At 37.3% G+C, this 23872-nt stretch overlaps 1 protein-coding gene across 7 annotated transcripts in view; it reads right to left on the bottom strand.

Moving 5' to 3' along the window:
- Positions 1-20375: 20375 nt before the first annotated feature.
- LOC121967558 (ADP-ribosylation factor GTPase-activating protein AGD2-like) overlaps positions 20376-23872 on the bottom strand; it is a 66397-nt gene continuing 62900 nt past the window's right edge. For 6 of the 7 annotated variants that reach the window (XM_042517888.1, XM_042517905.1, XM_042517865.1 and 3 more), the window contains 4 exons: positions 23561-23682; positions 23345-23435; positions 21400-21854; positions 20376-20796 (listed from right to left, as the gene is read on the bottom strand). In XM_042517888.1, coding sequence (XP_042373822.1) covers positions 20685-20796; positions 21400-21854; positions 23345-23435; positions 23561-23682 — 780 coding nt within the window. In that variant the 3' untranslated portion in view covers positions 20376-20684. Of the gene's footprint in view, positions 20797-21352; positions 21855-23344; positions 23436-23560; positions 23683-23872 lie in introns of all 7 variants that reach the window. The other variant, XM_042517881.1, reaches the window with a different exon arrangement.

The raw sequence follows: 23872 nt of genomic DNA, 5'->3' as shown, positions 1-23872 counted from the left end.
AAAGAAAGAGATCATGAACTTTTAGGCAACATGATTGTGGTAGAAGTCTGAGGCTGCATAATTAGAAAGCTCACTCATCTCGAAACAAAATTCCACAATTGCGAAGCAAATTTGTTATATTTCAATACCAAAAGCCCACAGTGCTATAGAGATGCATTCCCAAATAGCTTTAGTTAGGAAACAGATTGCAAAGCTAGTAAATAAGACAAATCCCACGACTGGTTACAACAACAGCACAGAGGCAAAACTGCATAAACACACACACAAAAAGGGGGGAAAGGAATTATTAGCCACCAAAAAGAGGAAATACGAAAGACGAAAACCCCAAGAGCATCTTAAATCTCATTAAAAACAGACAGAAAGTTTTGATCTTTGCAACAAGAGTAATTCATCAATCACCCGCTTACAATAGAGGGGATTAGGGAACCGACCTTTTAATCCAGCAATGCGGCACTTTTGTTGGATCAAGTATGCAGGTCTAGGAGACTCTGCAGCAGAAATTGATGAGGGGGCGGCATAGTGGAAACACAAAGGAAACCGATGGGTGTGCAAGTGGTACAACAGCAACAACGGCTATTGATGGCAACAGAGGTGAAGGCGAAGGATGTGGTGGCCATTGAATCGCACATAGAACAAGCAAATCTGTGTCGTTGTGTGCCACCAGTATCCGGCAAGGAATCTGGATGTTTCCCCCTTTTTTTATTATTGAGAAAGAGATGTTTATTTGGAGATTAAATATTGACCTGATGGATTGGAGCTGGAGCTTCTGGCGCTCCTCCTTTGAGATGGTGGCGAAGGCAGCGTTGCCCTGCTGCGCGTCGTCCTTGATGGGGGTGATCAGCGCCGACCTCTTCTTCTGCAGGGAGTGCAGTTCGTCGATGGTCTTCGCCTTCACCGGCGGCGCGCTGTCGTCGTGGCAGATCTGGTTCTCCGATTTCTCCCTCCCGTGCGTCTGGATCTTCGGCAGCCCATTGGAGAACGCTTCCGCTCACCAAGAAACGAGAAGGAGTACAACGTCGTATGAGGAGAGGGAAAGATAAATGGCTTAGGTTTGGGAACGCGAAAACACGGCGCTGAAAAGAAAACAGCGAGGGAAAGAAAAACAACGAAGGGGGGAAATGACCAAATTCAATTACAACGGTTTTTTTCAAAATTGTTGTCGTAGCCGCTAAAAACGCGGATAAAGACAACGATTTATAAAATCGTTGTAAAAAATGTTGTCGTTTTAAAAAAAACTCGCTCAATGACAACAGTTTTGCTAAAACCGTTGTCTTTTATATTTAATGGGGAGTTCAAAGACAACGGATTTGGCAAAAACCGTTGTCTTTGAGCAAATACGCAACGCTTTCTCTTAAAACCGTTATCGTAGGGGTGTTGTCGTTTGCAGTTTTTGTTGTAGTGCATAATCTAAATTAGACTCATTGAACACATGAATCAACTTGAGTCCAACTCAATTAGTACAATTAGGATTACTCTTAAACCAATTTTGTTCATCACATGAACCTAATCCTCTTGGTTCATCATATGAACCTAATCTCCATATAATTGTCCTTTGTGTGTGACCCTATAGGTTCTTGTAACGTTGGGAATGCTTCTAAACCCATTTAGAAGCATAAGTAATGAGCGGTATCTAATAATACATCATTACTACCCAAGTTACAAGAACGTTGATATCCAACATCACCTTGTGACTACTAATTGTGACCCCTCACAATATATGACAAGTGTCCTTCTATCCTAGACATTTAGATTGATCAATGTGAGGCATAGACCGTGTCATCCTCTGACCAATCTAAATCTTGAACTCCAAGTAGACTCACTAAATCAAGTGAGCTCAATATCTCATATTGACTCACTTGGGCATGGCCATGCACTTCGTGATCTCACTCTATCAAGAATATCGACGTCACTCCCGTCATATAGGAGGGATAAATCTCATCTACATCACTCACATCCCTCCTCATAATTTGTTACATACCCAGTAATCGCCTTTATAGTCCACCCAGTTACGGGTGACGTTTGACGAAACCAAAGTATATAACTCCTTATGTAGGGATCCATGGTGACTTCAGGTCTAAGGACTAGTAGTCATACTAATAGCCACATGAGAAAGTATATGACACTCATATAACGATCCATGATACTTTCTCATGGCGGGTCATTCAGTATACATTCTCCAATGCATACCCATGTGTCAACTTGATATCTCTATATCCATGACTTGTGAGATCAAGTCATCGAGTTGACCTACATGCTAGTCTTATTGCATTAACATCGTCCATGAAAGTTAATACTCGACTAGTAATAATTAAGAGTAGTGTTCCCTATATCATCTCACAATCGATTCAACCAATCGATTGATATAGGTAAGAATCTTCTACTCAAGGACGCTATTATACTTAGTTTATTTGGTACCAATACAAGTAAGTATAATAACCAAAACAAAAGCCTTTATTTATATAAGAATATGATACTACAAGTCCATAATACAATCATCAAATGATTGGCTCTAGGGCTCGAACTAACAATCTCCCACAAGCACTAGTGCCAATCAGTGTAGGCTCTAAGCCCCAATGACCTAGTGTGACCATCATGCTTTCTCTGTATCAAAGCCTTGGTCAAGGGATCTGTGATGTTAGCCTCTGTGGGTACTCTGCAAATTTTCACATCTCCACTCTCGATAATCTCTCGAATGAGATGAAAGCACCATAGTATGTGTTTGGTCCGCTGGTGTGAGTGAGGTTCCTTCGCCTGTGCTATAACTCCATTGTTGTCACAATAGAGCTCAATGGGGTTAGCGATACTATAAACCATCCCAAGTTCAGTGATGAACTTGCGGATCCAAACTACCTCCTTTGCTGCCTCTGATGCAGAAATGTACTCGGCCTCTGTCGTAGAATCAGCTACTGTGTCCTGCTTCAAACTCTTCCAGCTCACTGCACCACCATTTATGCAAAACATGAACCCCGACTGCGATCAATAATCATCTTGGTCGATCTGGAAGCTGGCATCACTGTAACCCTTTACAGCTAGCTCATCATTGCCTCCATATATCAAGAAATATTCTTTAGTCCTTCTTAAGTACTTAAGAATATTCTTGACCGCTATCCAGTGACTTTCACTTGGATTAGACTGGTATCTGCTCGTCATGCTCAAAGCATACGAGACATTAGGACGAGTACATAGCATGACGTACATGATAAATCCTATGGCTGAGGAATAAGGGATCTGATCCATGCGGTCTCTCTCCTCTCTAGAAGAGGGACCTTGTGTCTTCGAAAGACTCACGCCATATGATATCGGCAGAAATCCCTTCTTGGAGTTTTGCATGGCAAACCGAAGGAGTACTTTGTCAATATATGTACTCTGACTTAGGTCAAGCAATCCCTTAGATCTATCTCTATAGATCTGTATCCCATAGAATGTGGGATGCTTCACCTAAGTCCTTCATTAAGAAACATGTCCCTAGCCAAGTCTTGACAGACTGTAGCAAAGGGATGTCTTTCCCAATGAGTGGTATGTCATCCACATATAATATGAGGAAGATAACTATGTCCCCTACAACCTTCTTGTAGACACAAGGTTCATCTTCATTCTTGATGAAACCAAACTGATTGATTGCATCATCGAATCAAAGATTCCAACTCCGAGAAGCTTGCTTTAGTCCATCAATGGACTTATGCAGCTTGTATACTCTGCTAGTATGCTGTGGATCTACAAAACCCTCAGGTTGAGTCATGTACACATCCTCGAGCAGGTTTCCATTCAGAAACGTGGTTTTGACATCCATCTGTCATATCTCATAGTCATGGTATGCTGCAATGGCAAGCATGATCCGAATGGACTTAAACATCGCTACTGGAGAAAAGGTTTCATCATAGTCAATACCATGAATTTGCTTGAAACCTTTAGCTACCAAGCGACCTTTATAGATAAGTCCATCCATGTCAGTCTTTCTCTTAAAGACCCACTTACACCCTATGGGTTTTACCCCTTCAGGTGGATCAACCAAAGTTCATACTTGGTTGGTGTACATGGATTCCATTTCGGATCTCATGGCCTCTAGCCATTTCTCAGAATCTGGTCTCATCACAGCTTCCTGATAGGTGGTAGGCTCATCCTCTATGAGCACAACGTCATCATGGTTAGACAAGAGAAATGAGTATCTCTCAGGCTGACGACGTACCCTATCAGAGCTGCGAAGAGGTATGTCTACTTGAACTGGTTGTTGTTCCTCAACTCTTTGTGGAACAACATTATCCACAACACTTTGTGGTTCCAGTTCAACTTCCATCGAGGCTTCAATGTTATGGTCCGCATCTTGAACTTCTTCAAGATCGAATGTACTACCACTAGTCTTTCTAGAAACAAAGTCCCTTTCTAGAAAGACCTCAGTCTTTGCCACAACTACCTTGTTCTGACTGGGAATGTAGAAGTAATATCCCTTACTTTCCTTGGAATATCCAATAAAGTAGCACTTGTCGGATTTGGGTCCCAATTTGTCTAAGACTTGACGTCTAACGTAAGCCTCACAACCCCAAATCCTCATAAAAGACACCTGGACATCTCTCCCAGTTCATATCCTATATGGTGTCTTTATCACGGCCTTGGATGGAACTCGGTTGAGTATAAAAGCTGCCGTATCTAGAGCATAGCCCCAAAGAAATGTAAGAAGATCTGTGTGACTCATCATAGACTGTATCATATCTAATAGAGTACGGTTCCTCCTTTCGGATACACCATTCCACTGTGGTGTTCCAGGAGGAGTGAGTTGGGATAGGATCCCACACTCAGCTAGATAGTCACGAAACTCATGGCTAAGGTATTCACCACCTCGATCTGATCGAAGTATCTTAATACTCTTGCCAAGCTGGTTCTGTACTTCATTCTTGAATTCTTTGAACTTTTCAAAGGATTCAGACTTATATGTCATCAAGTACACATAACCATATCTACTGAAGTCATCAGTAAATGTGATGAAGTACCTATAACCGCCTCTAGCAGCGACATTGAAAGGGTCACATACATCACTATGTATAAGTCTTAACAAATCAGTCGCTCTTTCGCTGTGCCCACTAAAGGGAGTCTTGGTCATCTTGCCTAGTAGGCATGACTCGCATGTCTTATAAGATTCAAAATCAAATGAGTCCAGCAAACCATCCTTATGGAACTGGGATAAGCGCTTGTCATTTATATGACCTAAGCGACAGTGCCAGAGATAGGTTTGATTCAAGTTATTTGACTTGAACCTCTTGGTATTTATGTTATAGATAGGGCTTTCAAGGTCTAGAATATAGAGTCCGTTCATCAGAGGTGCACTACAATAGAACATATCTTTTAAATAAACAGAATAATATTTGTCCTTTATTATAAAAGAGAACCCTTTCTTGTCCAAACAAGAAACTGATATAATGTTCTTAGTCAAGGTAGATACATAACAACATTCATCTAATTCTAGTATAAGCCCAGAGGGCAGAGATAGAAAATAAGTCCCTGCAGCAACCCGTGCTCCATTGCCTACGCGTAGGTCTATCTCGCCCTTCGTCAATGCTCTGCTATTTCTCAGCGCTTGTACATTAGTACAAATGTGAGAAGCACATCCGATATCTAATACCCACGATGAAGAAATAGAGAGGTTGACTTCTATAACATTTATACCTGAAGTAGAAATCTTATTTCTCTTCTTCTTAAGATCTTCTAGGTATCCTATGCAGTTCCTCTTCCAGTGTCCTGCTTGTCCTTGATACAATTGACGAAGATGTTCAACCATATCATAAGCGCTCATTAACTCGTGTTGCTTTTGAAGCTCAGAGTTCATGGTCGCGAGCATAAGACAAGACACATCTAATGCGTCATCTTGATGCTTCGTGTAAGCATCTCAGTTAGCTCGTGTGGCAGTGGCAGGAGGAGCCTCCGGAATGGGCTGCTCCAGAACGTACAGTTTACGTTTTTGGGTGAGAACTATTCTCAGGTTCCTGTACCAGTCCAGGAAATTTGCTCCGTTGAGCTTATCCTTCTCAAGGATAGAACGTAGGGAGAAAGAATTCGTATTCGACGTCATGGTAATCTACAACAGAAATTAAAGCAGAAAGTAAATATCATATTCCTTTTATCATTTAATTAGGCCTTTAACTAAATGATACTCCCACTGAATTATATAATTTTTGTAGAATCAAGTGAGTGATGTGGTCAAACCACACTTACTAGATTCTAACCAACTAGCTATAATTCGTGGGACAAGATCCACATCATACTACGCCGTGAGTTAGCTTTGGCTAAATCGCCCAAGACTTAGTATGAACGGTAGGTAATGATTTACCAATTACATCTCTATCCAACTCTTGTTTATAGGATCATTATCCGCAGTTATATTAAAACTTGACTTAGCTTTGGCTAATACGCCCAAGAATTAATATAAATATGATTTATGTCCTATCTTTCCAACCGTTGGAAGAATGCCTACAGTTAAACTTGATTTAACTAGTTGTACTCAATCAAATTGAGTCTCTACTCACCCATGCGTTGATAGGCGGGACCAAAATTGTCCCTCCGTACCCTACCAAGATAATATGTGTTGCTCTGCTTTACCAGATTCAACAACACATGTGATCGAGGTAGTGATAGGTATCACAGCATGGTAGGCATTTTAGAGTTGACGCGATTTAGATCTAATCTAATCGACGATGTGTATCATATACTCAATTTAGATCTAATCTAATCGTAGAGGAGGTGCATCATGTGCGCGACTTAGATCTAATCTAATCGTCGAGATGTATCATATACGCGATTGATCGAATCAAATCGTTAAGGCGCTAATTAACTACTTTACTAGCATGCATCAAATACACACACACAAGCAATTAATTATACTATTTGTGATTAGTCATGACCCTACTACGATCTTCTCAAGCCAATGAGAAGGTCGGATAGTCAACCTAGGGTCCACAGCTTCTCAAGCTCCTCCCTTTGACCACCTTGTGTTGCTCACGCCCTCCTCGTAACTCCGTCTCGAGTGGACCTTCCACCGCTCCAATTTTGTACATTATAATTTTGAAACTCGAGTTACATTCGAGTCAAAACTAATTTACAACAAGAATATAAAAATAGAGAAAGGCACGACGCGCAGGTCGCGAATCAAATATACAACACGCACATCACATGACAGCATGCAGGCCGTATTATGAATTACAACACATTTCCAATCAGATTGGGTCTTTTTGGGCCATGACTATCACAAAATAATACATAATTATAAATTATATATTTTCTATAATTTTCTGTAGTTTTTACTATAATTTTTACAATTTTATGAGTAAAATTCCCGACGGTTCCGTTTAGCGATTTTCGGGCGCAATCGCGGAACGAATCCCCTTGCAAGGCCAGGGGCAGTGCCCCTACCCGCGATCTAACCATCGCGAGTGTTCCATAGCGATCCTACAGCGCCTTAACCCGCTGTCCCAAAAAGATTTGGGGTTTCGGAAAATCTTCTCGGTAGTCGAAGCCTACAAGTGTCGAAACACTTGTGCTTCGTTTCTACGAGAAAAATACTCATAAAAACTATAAAAATAGGAAATGTACAGAATATTACAGAACTGCTATTTTTCATAAAAATACAAAATAAACTTGTGCAAGACTTCGCACGTGGCTCTGATACCACTGTTGGGTTTTTCGGGCCGCGAAAATCGCTTTTTAGCATCGCGGAAACCCCGAAACCCCCATGCCACCGGATCCGTGCGAAGTAAAAATAAAATAAAAATTCAAGTACGAGTTTACTAAAGCCTAGATCTACATTAGGAGAAGATCTTTACTCTTGATGAGAAGCCCTTCGCGTATCCCGCTCTTCCAAGTGATGCCAGATCTCGAGGTTGTCAAGTATACAACCCTCTAAAAGTATCCACACGAACAAATAGGTGGAGAAACCTTACACAAAGGTGTGCTAGCACCTTGGTAAGGTTCGGCCAAGAGAGGAGAGGGAGAAAGGTTGAGAACTTGAGGAAGAAGATGATGGAATGAATGCCTTGAATGAAATCAAAATTCCATTCATCACAAAAGTGGCCGGCCACATATTGTAACCTCCTCTCATTTAATGTGGCCATTAAAATGAGGAGGAGATTTGTAACCTCCATGAGGTGGCACACACATGTTCTAAACATGATGATGTGTAACACCAATATTGGCCACTTAATGCCAACTCACAAATGATGTGGCATAAAGTCAAGTCAAACTTGACTTTTCCTCTTCCTCTCAAGTCAAGTCGAACTTGACATTATAACTCTCATGGTTGATCTAATCCAACCATTTGATTCAAGCCAATTTAATATAATGAATCTAATTCATTTAATTAAATTGATTCAATGAGTCATAATCTAAATTAGACTCATTGAACACATGAATCAACTTGAGTCCAACTCAATTAGTACAATTAGGATTACTCTTAATCTAATTTGGTTCATCACATGAACCTAATCCTCTTGGTTCATCATATGAACCTAATCTTCATCTACTTGTCCTTTGTGTGTGACCCTATAGGTTCTTGTAACGTTGGCAATGCTTCTAAACCTATTTAGAAGCATAAGTAATGAGCGGTATCTAGCAATACATCATTACTACCCAAGTTACAAGAATGTTGAGATCCAACATCACCTTGTGACTACTAATTGTGACTCCTCAAAATATATGACAAGTGTCCTTCTATCCTAGACATCTAAATTGATCAATGTGAGGCATAGACCGTGTCATCATCTGACCAATCTAAATCTTGAACTCCAAGTAGACTTACTAAATCAAGTGAGATCAATATCTCATATTGACTCATTTGGGCATGGTCATGCACTTCGTGGTCTCACTCTATCAAGAATATCGATGTCACTCCCGTCATATAGGAGGGATAGATCCCATCTACATCACTCACATCCCTCCGTATAATTTGTTACATACCCAGTAATCGCCTTTATAGTCCACCCAATTACGGGTGACGTTTGACGAAACCAAAGTACATAACTCCTTATGTAGGGATCCATGGTGACTTCAGGTCTAAGGACTAGTAGTCATACTAATAGCCACATGAGAAAGTATATGACACTCATATAACGATCCATGATACTTTCTCATGGCGGGTCATTCAGTATACATTCTCCAATGCATACCCATGTGTCAACTTGATATCTCTATATCCATGACTTGTGAGATCAAGCCATCGAGTTGACCTACATGATAGTCTTATTGCATTAACATCGTCCCTGAATGTTAATACTCGACTAGGAATGATTAAGAGTAGTGTTCCCTATATCATCTCACTATCGATTCAACAATCGATTGATATACGTAAGAACCTTCTACTCAAGGACGCTATTATACTTAGCTTATTTGGCACCAATACAAGTAAGTATAATAACCAAAATAAATGTCTTTATTTATATAAGAATATGATACAACAAGTCCATAATACAATCATCAAATGATTGGCTCTAGGGCTCTAACTAACAGTATCTTGGTGGAGCGCTTGATGTAGCTGTATGATAATTTTCAAAATGTAGGGAAACACTACCATCTAGTAAATTTCTTGTATTTACCTCAGTAGGTTGAATGGGAATGTTGATTGTTGATTGTCGAATAATCCAATTTTGTCCCAATAATTCTCTGGTATTATAACGTCACCCAGGGAGTGCTCTTACCCCATGACTAGCAAGATAGTCTACCACATTTTCAACTTCATATGCGAAGCAAACATTGGGTGTATTGGATAATCTTCCGACTAATCCTCTTGTAATAAGTATATTAGCTTCACCATGCTGCCAATTTTTCATATCCCCAGGCTAGGATTGAAAGCTGTATATTTCTGTAAAAATCTGATATGGTTAGCATGGTATCAGGAATAACATATACAAGTTGACTGCCATGAATTAGATTAATTTCCATGGTGGCAAAGATGGCTTGGTCTACTTGCCATCTATTATCTCTGAACGCTATTAAAGTCAGTGTTCCTTCTTCTTGTCGATGAAGTATCTGATTGTGTACCTGTACTACGCATCGATGAATGAACCTCATACCACTTCTTTGTAGTTCATGAAACTCTAAGGTTGTATAAATGCACGATCAACTTGATTAGTTGTAACTAATAAGGCTTCTTCTGAACGGTGAACATATACTCGATGATGAATATTATCGTGTCTGGAATGATATAAAACTTCTGCAGGAACTATAGATGCTCTTTCTTGCATTGAAAGTCTCAGTTGTACCTGTGGATCTATTTGCTACTCCAATGTTTGTTTGTATGGGCCTCTTCCAGTAATTTGCCTTGCTATTCTTTGTATAGCTCTTTGAGTATTATATCTTCGACGCTGTCCTTGTCGATAATTATGAACTTGGTCTTCAAATAATGGAGCTTCCTCTATTGTTGTCCTCCTGGTAATTGTAGTGACAGGAGGGTCGGATGTTGAATTTCTGGCAGCCATTACTTCTTTTTAGTTTTTTCTTCTTCAAGTATTTTGAATGGATCCTTGAAAACCAGTAGTTTCCCTGTCTTTTCTTTTGATTTTTCTGATATTTTCATATTTTTAATTCTTTCGTTGAGATTGTTAATTACTTCGTCTGGTAAAGTAGAAACTGAGGATGTTCTGACTTCTATTCTTTTGACCCTTTCTTCAAGCAACTCTAGCTTTTCTAGGATTGTGACTAGTAATTGTATTTGAGTATTTGCTTGTTTAATTAAAGCGACTGAGCTAGTCAAAGGTTCTTTGTATTCAGCTGGTTTACAAGATCCAAGTGCTGGTGCTTCAATATTTGCTTTTGCTATTAATGTTTCCTTATAATTGTTGGTCGCCTGGGTATTTATATGGCTCATGTAGAGGTCCAGGCCTCAAGTTTTTGTAGGACCTTTTATATTCTTTCAAATTTTTCTTTCAGATTTTTAATTAATCCCAAGGCTTGTTCTGATATGATTAAGAGCTCTTTTGTTAAGTTCTTAATAGACTCTTCTAGCCTTTGATATTGCCTTTTGAGAGTTTCAACTTCCTCAATTAAGGTTTTGAAATGCTTTATGTGAACCTTGCTTGATAAGCAGGTTCTGTTATAAATTACTGCAAGATTATGCGCTAGTTTTTTTGTTGTAGGCATTGTTTTTGTAAGATTAAGGTACTCTAGATTCGCAGTGTGTGATTTAGTATACCAATTTTGAATAACTTCCTCCCACTGTCTAGACAAATAATTCTCTTTCTAATAGGTTGGCTTCTGGCTATCCACCTTCCTATCAAGTTAAGGCTTTTGGCTATCCACCTTAACAGAATTACAAGGCCTTTTGGGCGATCAAGTAATTCACTTTTCCAGTGAACTAATGGTTTGACACTTCAAAAGATCAACTAAGTTCAAGTCTTATATTTTCAACCATGTACAGCTTAGGGTAAGGTATAACTTTCTTTAGCTCATATAGGTGTGCCCTTGGATTATGGTATCATCTTCCATTAATCCAAGTTAGGACCTATGCTTTTGCAATCCAGTTAACCTACACTGGTCGCCTTATTATGGTTTATTTTAAAACCTTTACTTAGCGGATCTTGGAGATACTTTATTTGAAGATATCATTTATTGAAGTTTAGGGAGGTTAAGCTTATCTTGTTTAAGAATCACAAAACACTACTTGCTAGAGAACCTTGTAAGAGTATTACTCAACCATTAAACAAGCTCTGATACCAAAAAGGGCGGAAATATGTCTTCCAGACTTTTAATAAAAATAAGGCAATATGAACTAGAAAGATTTGCACAGATTTTATTAAAAGAGAGGGAATTCTTACAAGCTTTTTAGCACACGTACAAGCTTCTCAGCAAACTTCTCCAAGTAAGACTTATGTCATTACTCGATTTGTGTCTTGCAAGGAAATATTATGAAGCTTTTATAGATGAGAAAGATTAGGAAGTAGGGACTGAGTACCCATGTGGCCTCATCAGCGTCCTTATCTTCCCGAATATTATCTTATCTTATCAGTATCTTTTACAGCTAGAAAGTTTTCCTTTTTACAAAGTGGTTTTAGGTAGCCTTTGAACGAACGGCTCCCCGAGGCTCAATTCGTTTTCATGAGTCCACCATGCTTTATAGGGGTGTCTTTTGGATTTGTTGGTTTAATTCTTAGAGCTGCACGTAGATCTTGAAAAGATCCTTTCGCTGTTCTTGAATGACTGGCAGTCGTTTGCTCCACTGGTTGTCAGGTCCCAGACTTTGTTTGTTGCTTCTAAAAAGATATTCTTTGAGTTGGAGGATTTGTTCCAGCTCTCTGAGTGATTCCAATAATTCTTCACAGGCTTGATATTCGATTTCAAAAAGTCTTTCTGCTTTGGCATGTCCTCTGGGTGGATGAATCCTTTTGTTGATGTGGTACCAATAATGAAGGAGTATTCGTCATGAAGTTGATAGTATCTGTCAGGTATTGTACTGCAACTAGATTGGACTTGCTCTTGACTTGGTTTATTGCTTCCTCCATTTAGGCTAGAAGGCCCACTTCTATTTCCTCGATCTGCCATGCTGTTAAGAAACAAACAAGGCGTGATAAAGAGTTAGCTAAAATATTATCCTTACCATCAATATGCTGAAATTGAACAGGAACTCCGAGGCGATGGCTTATTTTGTACTGATTTATTAAAGAAGCTAATTATGGCCTGGCAGTCTGTTCATACTATTAATTCTGGTTTATCAAGATAATAAATCTTGAAATTGCTGAGGTTGTTCATAACTATATAGATTTCAGCATCGATGGTTGATTTAATGGGATTGAATTTCCCGATGGCATAGGCACAAATTCTTTCTTCTGACTTTGGGTCATATTTTTGAGCCTTCCATTTACAAATCCCTCCCCAGCCTTCCATACAGCCATCAGTTTCTATGATAATGAAACATGTGTCAGGAGGTAGCTCTAAGTCTGGGAGTTTTGTAATTAGACCTTTTATTTTATAGATTAAGGCCTAATCTTGAGAATTCATTTTCTTTTCTCCGGTTGGGCTGGTTTTTGAATATAGTGGCCCAAGGATTTTTTCCATTTCTGGAATATAACTTCGAGCATAATTGAGGAGGCCTAGCCATGATTTGAGTCCTTTTGTGGTTTTTAATTCGTCATCTTTGAAATCAGCAATCTTTTTGATAATATGGTCTTGTAACTTTATTTTTGAATTTCCAATTGATGCACCAACAAACTCGATAGTTGGGCTTCCAATCTTCATTTTGGTTGGGCTGAGAATAAGCCCACTTTTCTTGCATATATTGAGCATGATTTGTAAATGCTTTTCATGGTCTTCCGCTGTTTGAGAGAATACTAATATATCATCAATATATACTGCAATGAATTTTTCAGTACCTTTGAAGCAGAGATCCATTTTGCGTTTAAATATTGCAGAGGCATTCTTTAAACCGAAAGGCATGACTAACCATTCATAGAGCCTTTCAGGTACCCAGAATGCAGTCCATTCTACTGAACCTGGATCCATAGCAACTTGGTGAAATCCACTTTTAAGATCAAATTTTGAATATATTTTGCTTCTACCCACCCGCCTGATAATAGTATTTATACCAGGGAGACTATATTGGTCTTTATGAGTATTGTCATTGAATCTTTTATAATTGAAGATCATCCGTTCTTTTCCTTTTACCTCCTTCTTTGTAACAGGATCTATTGAAGTACCTGAATGTACAATAATAGCTATTGTCCTATGTCTGCTTTTGCTGGGTCTTATTACCTTTAAGTCCAATAAAATCTTAATATGCCGCTTGAAAGCATCTTGCATAATGGGTGTTATATGTTTTAGGGGTCTATCTTCGATAACCAAGTCTGGGTTTTTAATATCCAAACAACATTTAATTTGATTTTGAAACCAGTATTTCATAGGAACATCACCTATATGCCCAGTTTGGATAAGTTCTTTAAACAGATTGTTAAATCGTGTACCTGGTACAACTTGTTCTTGAATTTGAATATATTCCTCTTCTTCAAGACATAATTCTTCAAGGGCTGGTACAACTGTTATCTCTTGCTGAGTTTTGATTGTAGTAACGTTTTTATAGAAGGTTACTTCATTACCTTCTATCCGAAGACCTCCATACATAGATCTTATGAAATTGCAGCCAAGTATCATGGAAATATTTCCTAGTGATAAAGGAAATGCATATGTATATGGAATTCGAAACACATGATCGTTTATTTGCATACCTCCATTTTTCAGCTTCTTGGTTGCCTTTGCTTGTGAATTAATGCCACTGAAATTTACTGTGAAAATATTATCTTCAATTGCTTCCTTGGGAACTATATTTTGATCAATGCAACAAGTGGTAGCCCCAGTATCAACTATAACATTGACTTTAAATTTTTCAACAGTTGGTATGTCAATCTCTACTATCATATTGTAGAGCCCATTAGTCTTTCCCTTTGGTCGTGATGCCTCTTCTACTGTAAATACTTTTTTTTTCTTCAATAATGACATTAATTTCCTCAGCCTCTTCTTCAGTATTTTGAGATTTCTTGAGATCATGAATTTCTAATTCTAGAGCATCATTTTAGTATTTTAGCTCTTCAATTTCTGCATCTAGTTCCATACGTTCTGAGGCTATATTTCTGAGCAGTGATTCCTTTTCTGCATTGAATTCCTGCTGAAGATTTTCTATCTGAACAGTTGTTAACAATTTTTGTGAATCTAATTCCTGCTTTAATTTCTCATTTTCAGTTTCTAACCATACTATGTAAGATTGTTGTTCATGAATTAAGGATGAAGGGCTAAAAGGAAGACGTTGTTCTTTTTCTACTGGTATTCTGATATCAAAGTAATTGAGAGAGCACATACCGCATGAGGTAAGGGTGCATTTTTCACAATGCATCCTATGCTTCCTCATTGTATCTCTTTTGCAGCAATGGCATTTTATGAATTCCAAAGATACTTCCTGATTCATCTTCCATATATGCTGACAATCATGCTGTTCTTTAGTTCTTTGACTAAGGGTTGCCATCCTCCTGTTTTTCCAATCATATAGCAGTTTTTCTGTTCAATGAAGACGAGCAAATATTCATAGTAAATAAAGAATTAATATTCAGAACCTGCTAGTCTTCTTCTTCAGAAATACTGTATATAGCATCTGATTGCTCATCTCCCTCTTGTACAAACATTATTTCATATTCATCAGGTAATTCAAGGCCTTCAAACATTGCAACTCTTTTTATATTCTTATATTCTCTGGGACAATCTCTTGCAAAATGACCCTCTTCCCCACATAAGAAACATTTACATTTTTTATTTCACAACAAATGTTTCTTCTTTTCTATACGAGCATGGGAATTATGGGGTTTGCCTTTATATGTTGTGGATTTTCTTATGCCAAACCTTCTACGGCTATTCTAATAATACCCAGGGATAGGAATTTGATTACAAAAAGATAAATCTTTTAAAGATCTACTAAAAGCCGCCCTTTTGCACTCCTCTTCTAAGTATTTGTATGTGAATAGTATTCTAGGATGTACCCCAATGTTATTTCCTTGGTATTTTTCTTCAAATTCTGTTTTAATTCTTTTACCAAGGTCTCCAGGTAATTTGAACCAAAAATTTTCAATTAGTTCAGGGCCTGTAAAAAGTCTTCCAGTTTTTGATGCTAGGTGCATATAGTTGTTCATAAAAGGAATAATATCCTTAATTTGTGAGCAAGATAATCGTTCAAGATCTCGATAAGCTTGATCTTGCATTTCTGTAGATCCCTGGAAAGGATCTTCTAGCATAAAAACTCTTCTGATTTGAGAAATTATATTTTGCGTACCGTTTCGTCCTTCAGCAGAGTTGACTAATTCCTGATATTCTGTAGGGAAAGTCATCCTCCATTGTATCCATGTTAACCTCTCAGTTTCCCCAAGTAAGTTTTCAATAAAGTCGGCCTTATCCTGTGTATCAGTAAAATTTTGTAAAGCAACAACATTTTTTATTATACCTTCCCATCGGAGAAACACATCTTCCATTCTGCTAAGCTGGGTTGGTAAGGTAAGTAATGCGCCTGTTTGCTGATGTGCTGTGGGTAAGTTCCACCATTCAGTTGAATCTTTATACTTAAATCGTCCTCCTCTTCTTCCTGGTTCTAAAGGGGGACTGATGTTGCTACCTGGTTTTGCTTTTGGATGATTAGGGGGATATCCGACAGGATTCATTGTTGCATTAGCAAGTACCCGGTATTGAGAGATTGTTTCCTGTGAATAGACTTGTTCAGCCATCTTTTGTAATTGAGGATAATCTAGAAGCCAGGTGTTATCATGTTCCACTCCTGTGATTGTCATTTCTTCTATCCCACCACCTTCTGTTGCAAAGGGGTTAGTAAATTCTGAAATGTCAGAAAGTGTTTCTGAATGAGATAGTGCCAGATATTGTAAATAATCAAGATACTATGTTTCATCATTTGTATCAATTCCTGCATTAAGAAATTGATTAGTGGTTATATTATTTAATTGCTGCTGCAATTGCGTAATATTCTGGTGAGTTTGATCTTGCAATTTTGTAGTATCATGGAATGCTTTCTGAAGATTATAATGAGAAGGTTCATTCATGGCTTCTTGAATTAATAATGCTTTCTTTGCCGCATTTCTTTCATTAGCTTCTCTTCTTTCTTCTTTGGTGATATCGGCAGGATGAGCACCTTTATCATCTTCATCTTTTTGGAAGTATTCTAGATAATCACAAGAATATGGAATATCGGATTTGGACGTTTCTGTAGAACCAAATCCTTGAAGTCCTCATTGTGACTGTTTCGAATTCATATACTTGTACTTCTGGAGTTTGAATTACTTCAATTACTATTTGCGCCACTTTATCATGTTTTGCAAGGTGAATATTAGTATTACTAAGATTAACTGCAATGATTTATATTTCACCTTGATAATCTGGATCGACAACGCCTGCTCCAATAATAATTCCACGAAGGGATGCACTAGATCGAGGTGTAATCCGTCCATAAGTACCGTTAGGTAATTGCAAACATATTCCTGTTTCTAGGACAGCCATTTTTCCCGTAGGAATAATTTGTTCCTTGACAATTGATAAGTCATATCCTGCTGCTCCTGGAGTCTTTCGTTCAGGAAGTATTGCCTTTGGATGGATGAGTTTGACCAGTATTGGTGTGGAGCTTTGTACTAAGACATTGATGGTGTGGGATCTTAGTTCCTCCTCATCACTTTGAATTTCTTCATCCCTACTATTGTATCTTGGTGGAGCGCTTGATGTAGCTGTATGATAATTTTCAAAATGTAGGGAAACACTACCATCTAGTAAATTTCTTGTATTTACCTCAGTAGGTTGCATGGGAATGTTGATTGTTGATTGTCGAATAATCCAATTTTGTCCCATTAATTCTCTGGTATTATAACGTCTCCCAGGGAGTGCTCTTACCCCATGACTAGCAAGATAGTCTACCACATTTTCAACTTCATATGCGAAGCCAACATTGGGAGTATTGGATAATCTTCCGACTAATCCTCTTGTAATAAGTATATTAGCATCTCCATGCTGCCAATTTTCATATCCCCGGGCTAGGATTGAAAGTTGTATATTTCTGTAAAAATCTGATATGGTTAGCATGGTATCAGGAATAACATATACAAGTTGACTGTCATGAGTTAGATCAATTTCCATGATGGCAAAGATGGCTTGGTCTCCTTGCCATCTATTATCTCTGAACACTATTAAAGTCAGTGTTCCTTCTTCTTGTCGATGAAGTATCTGAATGCGTACATGTACTATGCCGATATGAATGAACCTCATACCACTTCTTTATAGTTCATGAAAGCTCTCAGGTTGTATAAATGCACGATCAACTTGATTAGTTGTAACTAATAAGGCTTCTTCTGAACGGTGAACATATACTCGATGATGAATATCATCGTGTCTGGAATGATATAAAACTTCTGCAGGAACTGTAGATGCTCTTTCTTGCATTGAAAGTCTCAGTTATACCTGTGGATCCATTTGTTGCTCCAATGTTTGATTGTATGGGCCTCTTCCAGTAATATGCCTTGCTATTCTTTGTTTAGCTCTGTGAGTATTATATCTTCGACGCTGTCCTTGTCGATAATTACGAACTTGGTCTTCAAATAATGGAGCTTCCTCTGTTGTTGTCCTCCTGGTAATTGTAGTGACAGGGGGGTCGGATGTTGAATTTCTGGCAGCCATTACTACTTTTTAGTTTTTTCTTCTTCAAGTATTTTGAATGGATCCTTGAAAACCAGTAGTTTCCCTGTCTTTTCTTTTGGTTTTTCTGATATTTTCAGATTTTTAATTCTTTTGTTGAGATTGTTAATTACTTCGTCTGGTAAAGTAGAAACTGAGGATGTTCTGTCTTCTATTCTTTTGACCCTTTCTTCAAGCAACTCTAGCTTTTCTAGGATTGTGACCAGTAATTGTATTTGAGTATTTGCTTGTTTAATTAAAACGACTGAGCTAGTTAAAGGTCCTTTGTATTCAGCTGGTTTACAAAATCCAAGTGCTGGTGCTTCAATATTTTCTGTTGCTATTAATGCTTCCTTATAACTGTTGGTCACATGGGTATTTATATGGCTCATGTAGAGGTCCAGGCCTCAAGTTTTTGTAGGACCTTTTCTATTCTTTCAAATTTTTCTTTCAGATTTTTAGTTAATCCCAAGGCTTGTTCTGATATGATTAAGAACTCTTTTGTTAAGTTCTTAACAGACTCTTCTAGCCTTTGATTTTGCCTTTTGAGAGTTTCAACTTCCGCAATTAAGGTTTTGAAATGCTTTATGTGAACCTTGCTTGATAAGCAGGTTCTGTCATAAATTACTACAAGATTGTGAGCTAGTTCTTTTGTTGTAGGCTTTGTTTCTGTAAGATCAAAGTACTCTAGATTCGCAGTGTGTGATTTAGTATACCAATTTCGAATAGCTTCCTCCCACTGTCTAGACATATAATTCGCTTTCTAACAGGTTGGCTTCTGGCTATCCACCTTCCTATCAAGTTAAGGCTTTTGGCTACCACCTTAACCGAATTACAAGGCCTTTTGGGCGATCAAGTAATTCACTTTTCCAGTGAACTAATGGTTTGACACTTCAAAAGATCAACTAAGTTCAAGTCTTATATTTTCAACCATGTACAGCTTAGGGTAAGGTATAACCTTCTTTAGCTCATATAGGTGTGCCCTTGGATTATGGTATCATCTTCCATTAATCCAAGTTAGGACCTATCCTTTTGCAATCCAGCTAACCTACACCGGTCGCCTTATTATGATTTATTGTAAAACCTTTACTTAGCGGATCTTGGAGATACTTTGTTTGAAGATATCATTTATTGAAGTTTAGGGAGATTAAGCTTATCTTGTTTAAGAATTACAAAACACTACTTGCTAGAGAACCTTGTAAGAATTCCCTCTCTTTTAATAAAATCTGTGCAAATCTTTCTAGTTCATATTGCCTTATTTTTATTAAAAGTTTGGAAGACGTATTTAGGAGATGGCCTCATAGGAACTTAGGTGAAGACTTAATTATCAAGACCGTAGTAGTTGACTGACGACCCAATTAACTAAATGGTAAAATTTAATCAATTGATAGTGGAGTCAACTTAAGTTGATTGGCCAACAAATAGAATGATTATGTCGTGGTTGAAGAGACCAAATAGACTGAGTCAATCGTTTGATGGGCATAATCCATTAGATCGATGACTCAATCAAAAATTGATCTAACAAAACCAAGCCTCAATCTTTCAAGCGAACCACCATCCACCAGGATCAGAGTCCAGTTTTCCAAGTTCAGGGATGCCAAAGGGTCATTCAGAGAATTTGATAAGCATGAATGTAACTAAAGAAGGAAAGGCTACTGTGAAACTGAATGTATAGTGAAAGCTTGTGGCAAGTTAGTTGATCATAACTTGCTTGCCAGTAAACATGAGCTTTGCACTCTCATCAATGGGACGAGACTAGAATATATGCATGTGCCAAGGGATTTCACTTGTCCTCATCTACATTTTTTACTCGATCCTAGGCCATGTATCTACTTTGCTCAGCTAAGTATACTTCATTCAGCCTAAAAACGAAATATTGTTTTGTACGTCACAATTGTATGTTTTATGCTAATATAGAATTCTTGAACTAATTTCACTGAAGAAATTGAATATGGCTATCTAACATGTTACAGACCCTCGAAGATTGATGCAAATGTTAGGTAGAATGCCACAATGTTTTCCAGAATCAAGGCTATTTTTTTCTAATTAATTAATTAACTTGTTAGAACAGGAACATGGATCCTTTTAAAGGGAACAGATGATATTGTATTCATAATATTGTACATATCAGATTATGTATGTGATTTGTTCACCAAATGCTGACTCAAATGAATTACTTTCTGGAGTAAATACAAAAGAACAGCCAATTAAGGACAAACGATACCAATTTCTTTTCACATCTGATCATATTGAAGTTTAATACAGAGCAAGAAGATCCAGTCATGTTTACAACAATAAATGTATAATTGAATAAAGTTTGAGGCATTATGTCATATGGATAACCTATGAGCAGGAAATGCCAAATAACATCACAAGATAATATTTTATCATAAATCCTGAGACTAAGCAATGATTGATGGTGCGAAAGATGGAACTACATTACTAGTCTCCAACACGAGAAGATGACCAATGAGAATGAGCAAACCAAAGATTCCCAAAGAATTACGACTATTTCACTACCGGCCAGCAAGCAAAATAAATAGTTCTTCATCAGTAATTGCTCCAAGCTCCATTGCTCTTTCTAAGGCAGTGACTCCACCACCATCTTTAATGGATGTTATTGCACCCCTGAGCATGAACAAGAAATAATGAATGATCATGCCAGATAAAATTAACACAATTTTTTAATGATTAGCTCTTTAGAATTTTGACAGGAGAGCCTCGTTTAAATATCAGACGTAGATTGGTTGCCCTTGTTAATTTTGTTATATACTTAAGGTTTACTCATCAAATTTGTAATCCTACCCTAAACATTCAATACAATTCCGAGCTAGTACCAATGATGAAATTCAAAAACCATGATCAGAAGCACTATCCCACTATTTCAAAGAAAGTTGCAATATAATTTTGCGTCAACTGCCACAAAGCAGTGTGGATCACCAGATAATTTTATTTTGGTCTGACTACAATATGTCCTCGCCCTATGTTGAATGTGAAGAATCACCATTCAGGGTGGGAGCGACAAGCTTAAACCCTTCCTTCCTAATAGTTGCACTTCACAGATTTCAATGCTTCAAAGGTCGCTTAACACTAAACCAAGCAACTCTTTGTGAAGCAAATAATATTTAGCGAACATGAACAACAGAAATATCACTACTGGAGAAAAAACACCAGAAATTTTAACCTTTTTGATGAGCTTCCCATCATTAGAGCATATGCCCATACTCATACCTTCTGATTAGATATTTGGCGAGAGAATCATTCTTCAGGGAAATACAGTGATGAAGAGGTGTCCTTCCATGAATGTCCTGGAAATTAATGTCAGCGCCAAACTGTAGCAGGAGTTCCACCATAACAGGATCACCGACATGACAAGCTAAATGCGATAGGGAACAACCTTGGAAACAACTATCAGCTTCACCAGACTCATTAATTTTCTGGCATAGGGCAGGATCCAATTGTTTTGTGCCTGCCATAGCATTATTTTCATGTGTTGGAGTATCCACAATGTGATGAAGCTCATTGTTCACCTCATCATGGTGAGAGTTAGGACAGGCATTTGATGCCACAAGGAGACCATATGCCATTTTAACATTTTTAGTTTTGACTGCTTCCCACATTTGAATATTAACAAAAGAAGGATCAGATTGGATACTTTCTTTGATTATCAAAGATTTGTCCACATACTGCAAGCAAATAAATAGAGGATAAGTTCAGTGAGCATAATGAGAAAATTAGTGTAAATATAAAATAGCATAAAACTCTATTTAGTTAATCATAAGCTGCAAAATCTAAGTCATATTATAAGTGTATCGTAGGAAAATCTTTTTGAAGTCAGATGTTGCCACATGTTTGTGATAGCCTACATGGTATTATGTCTTTTAATGTTTAAGAAACCTTTCATCCCTCCAGAAAATATTATCTTGGTGGCACAATTTGCAGCAAAGGTTAAATTATGTTCTTGTCTAGAACACTTAATCGAATAAATCAGACTGTCAAAGTGATGCAACATGACAGATCAAAATATATTACAAATAATTGATACCACTTGATGAGGTACAAGTGGATTAAAAGTCACACACAGCAAATAGAAGAAATTTTATTATAGAAAGATAGCATAAAGGATTGAGGTCCCTTTTAAATACTTTAATCAAAATAAAATTGAAATAAACTAAAAATATTATAGGAAAGAAATAATCCTTTATTTAAAAGAACTCAGTCTAAATAGAAAATAAACCAATTTACAAACTAAAAAATAATTCCAATTAAAAAAACTTCCACCAAAACTTTCCTACAATACTAAATAAAACAATTACCAATATCGAGAATTTTCCTGTAAAGAGCAAAAACTACCAAAATAAACTGTTGCAAATCTAAAAACTTCTGAAAAATTAAATTCCTCCTTAGCATTACAAAAAATGATTAAGCTTCCTAAAGATTTAGCCATTTACGTCTGATGATTGTTCATATTTCTTAGGTAAAACAATATTCATCAATTTAAATAATGCAACTGGTTAATTAACTTTGCATAAAACAGGTTTTAGAGTCTCCAAACTGCATAGTGTATTCATTTACCTCTAAAGAACACTCAACACTCCTTTAATGCTACAACATAAGTCAGTACCCCATGAATGATCCCTCCTATAGCCCAATTATTTGAAATAAATAACAAAAATAAGACAATTCTAATGCTTTGAAAAATAAAATAAAATCAATGGCTTCACAATGATAATAGTAACTTCTACAAATAGGCATCTAGTTAGAATCACATCTTATCTCTCGGTGCTTCTTTCATCTTCTCACACTTGGTAATCAAAATTATTTACTAAAGCCGTCATTTTCAATCATATATTAATCAAGTTTGCTAAGAAAAGGAAACTCAAATTTTTTTTTTCTTCAAAGACCACCAATTAGCATGGTGGTAGAGACTGTGGTCTTGTGGCATAATCCTTAGGATCAATCCCCTTACAGGGCCTCCAATTTCTTTTCCTTTTTATAGAAAAAAGCTGAAATTAGATTTTCAATTAAAAGAACTATGGTGGAAAATGATTTGCAAAAGAAACATATATGCTCAATATAAGTACAGACATTTATTGAGTATTAACATCCATAATGTTTCAATCCAGCAATAGATGTCATGAAATGATGAACAATGAGTTGTGCCCATTAGCATTACCTTTGAATGAATGTATTTTTCTTTTATCAAAAGAATATCTTTGGATGTGGGCTTTTTGATACATGGTACATCTATGGTATGGTCATCAATTCTGCATGAAACATTTGAAAACTATGACAACCAAGATATCTGAAAGAGAATTTTTACACTCGAATATCTAAATGCAAGAGTCAACAAGACTTAAAATAGGAAAATTGCTGTCAAATGATTTCTTACCTTTGATTTTGAGTAAGAAGTGACTCTTCCCAGACAGAATTACAGAAAGCATTACCAAGGGCAGAAAATAGATCTATAATAGTTGGTTCCCAAACCTTAACGTCTAGTGTAAGTGATCTCACCTAAAAACAACAAAACTATCAGTATGCTTGTATAAGTTAACATGTACAGCCAGAGGTTTCATACATCAATATTCTCATATAACTAATAACTCACTAAATGTGATGTCAGATTACACAACTATTTTAAATTTGTCAAGCCAAAAGTAACAAAAACCTTGATTACAGCCCATATAAAGTGGACAATTACTCA

Source organism: Zingiber officinale, chromosome 1B (genome assembly GCF_018446385.1).
Source record: "Zingiber officinale cultivar Zhangliang chromosome 1B, Zo_v1.1, whole genome shotgun sequence".
In the NCBI taxonomy this organism is placed as follows: Eukaryota; Viridiplantae; Streptophyta; class Magnoliopsida; order Zingiberales; family Zingiberaceae; genus Zingiber; species Zingiber officinale.
Note: the sequence above shows the minus strand (reverse complement) of the source record. Positions and strands in the feature narration are given on the sequence as shown.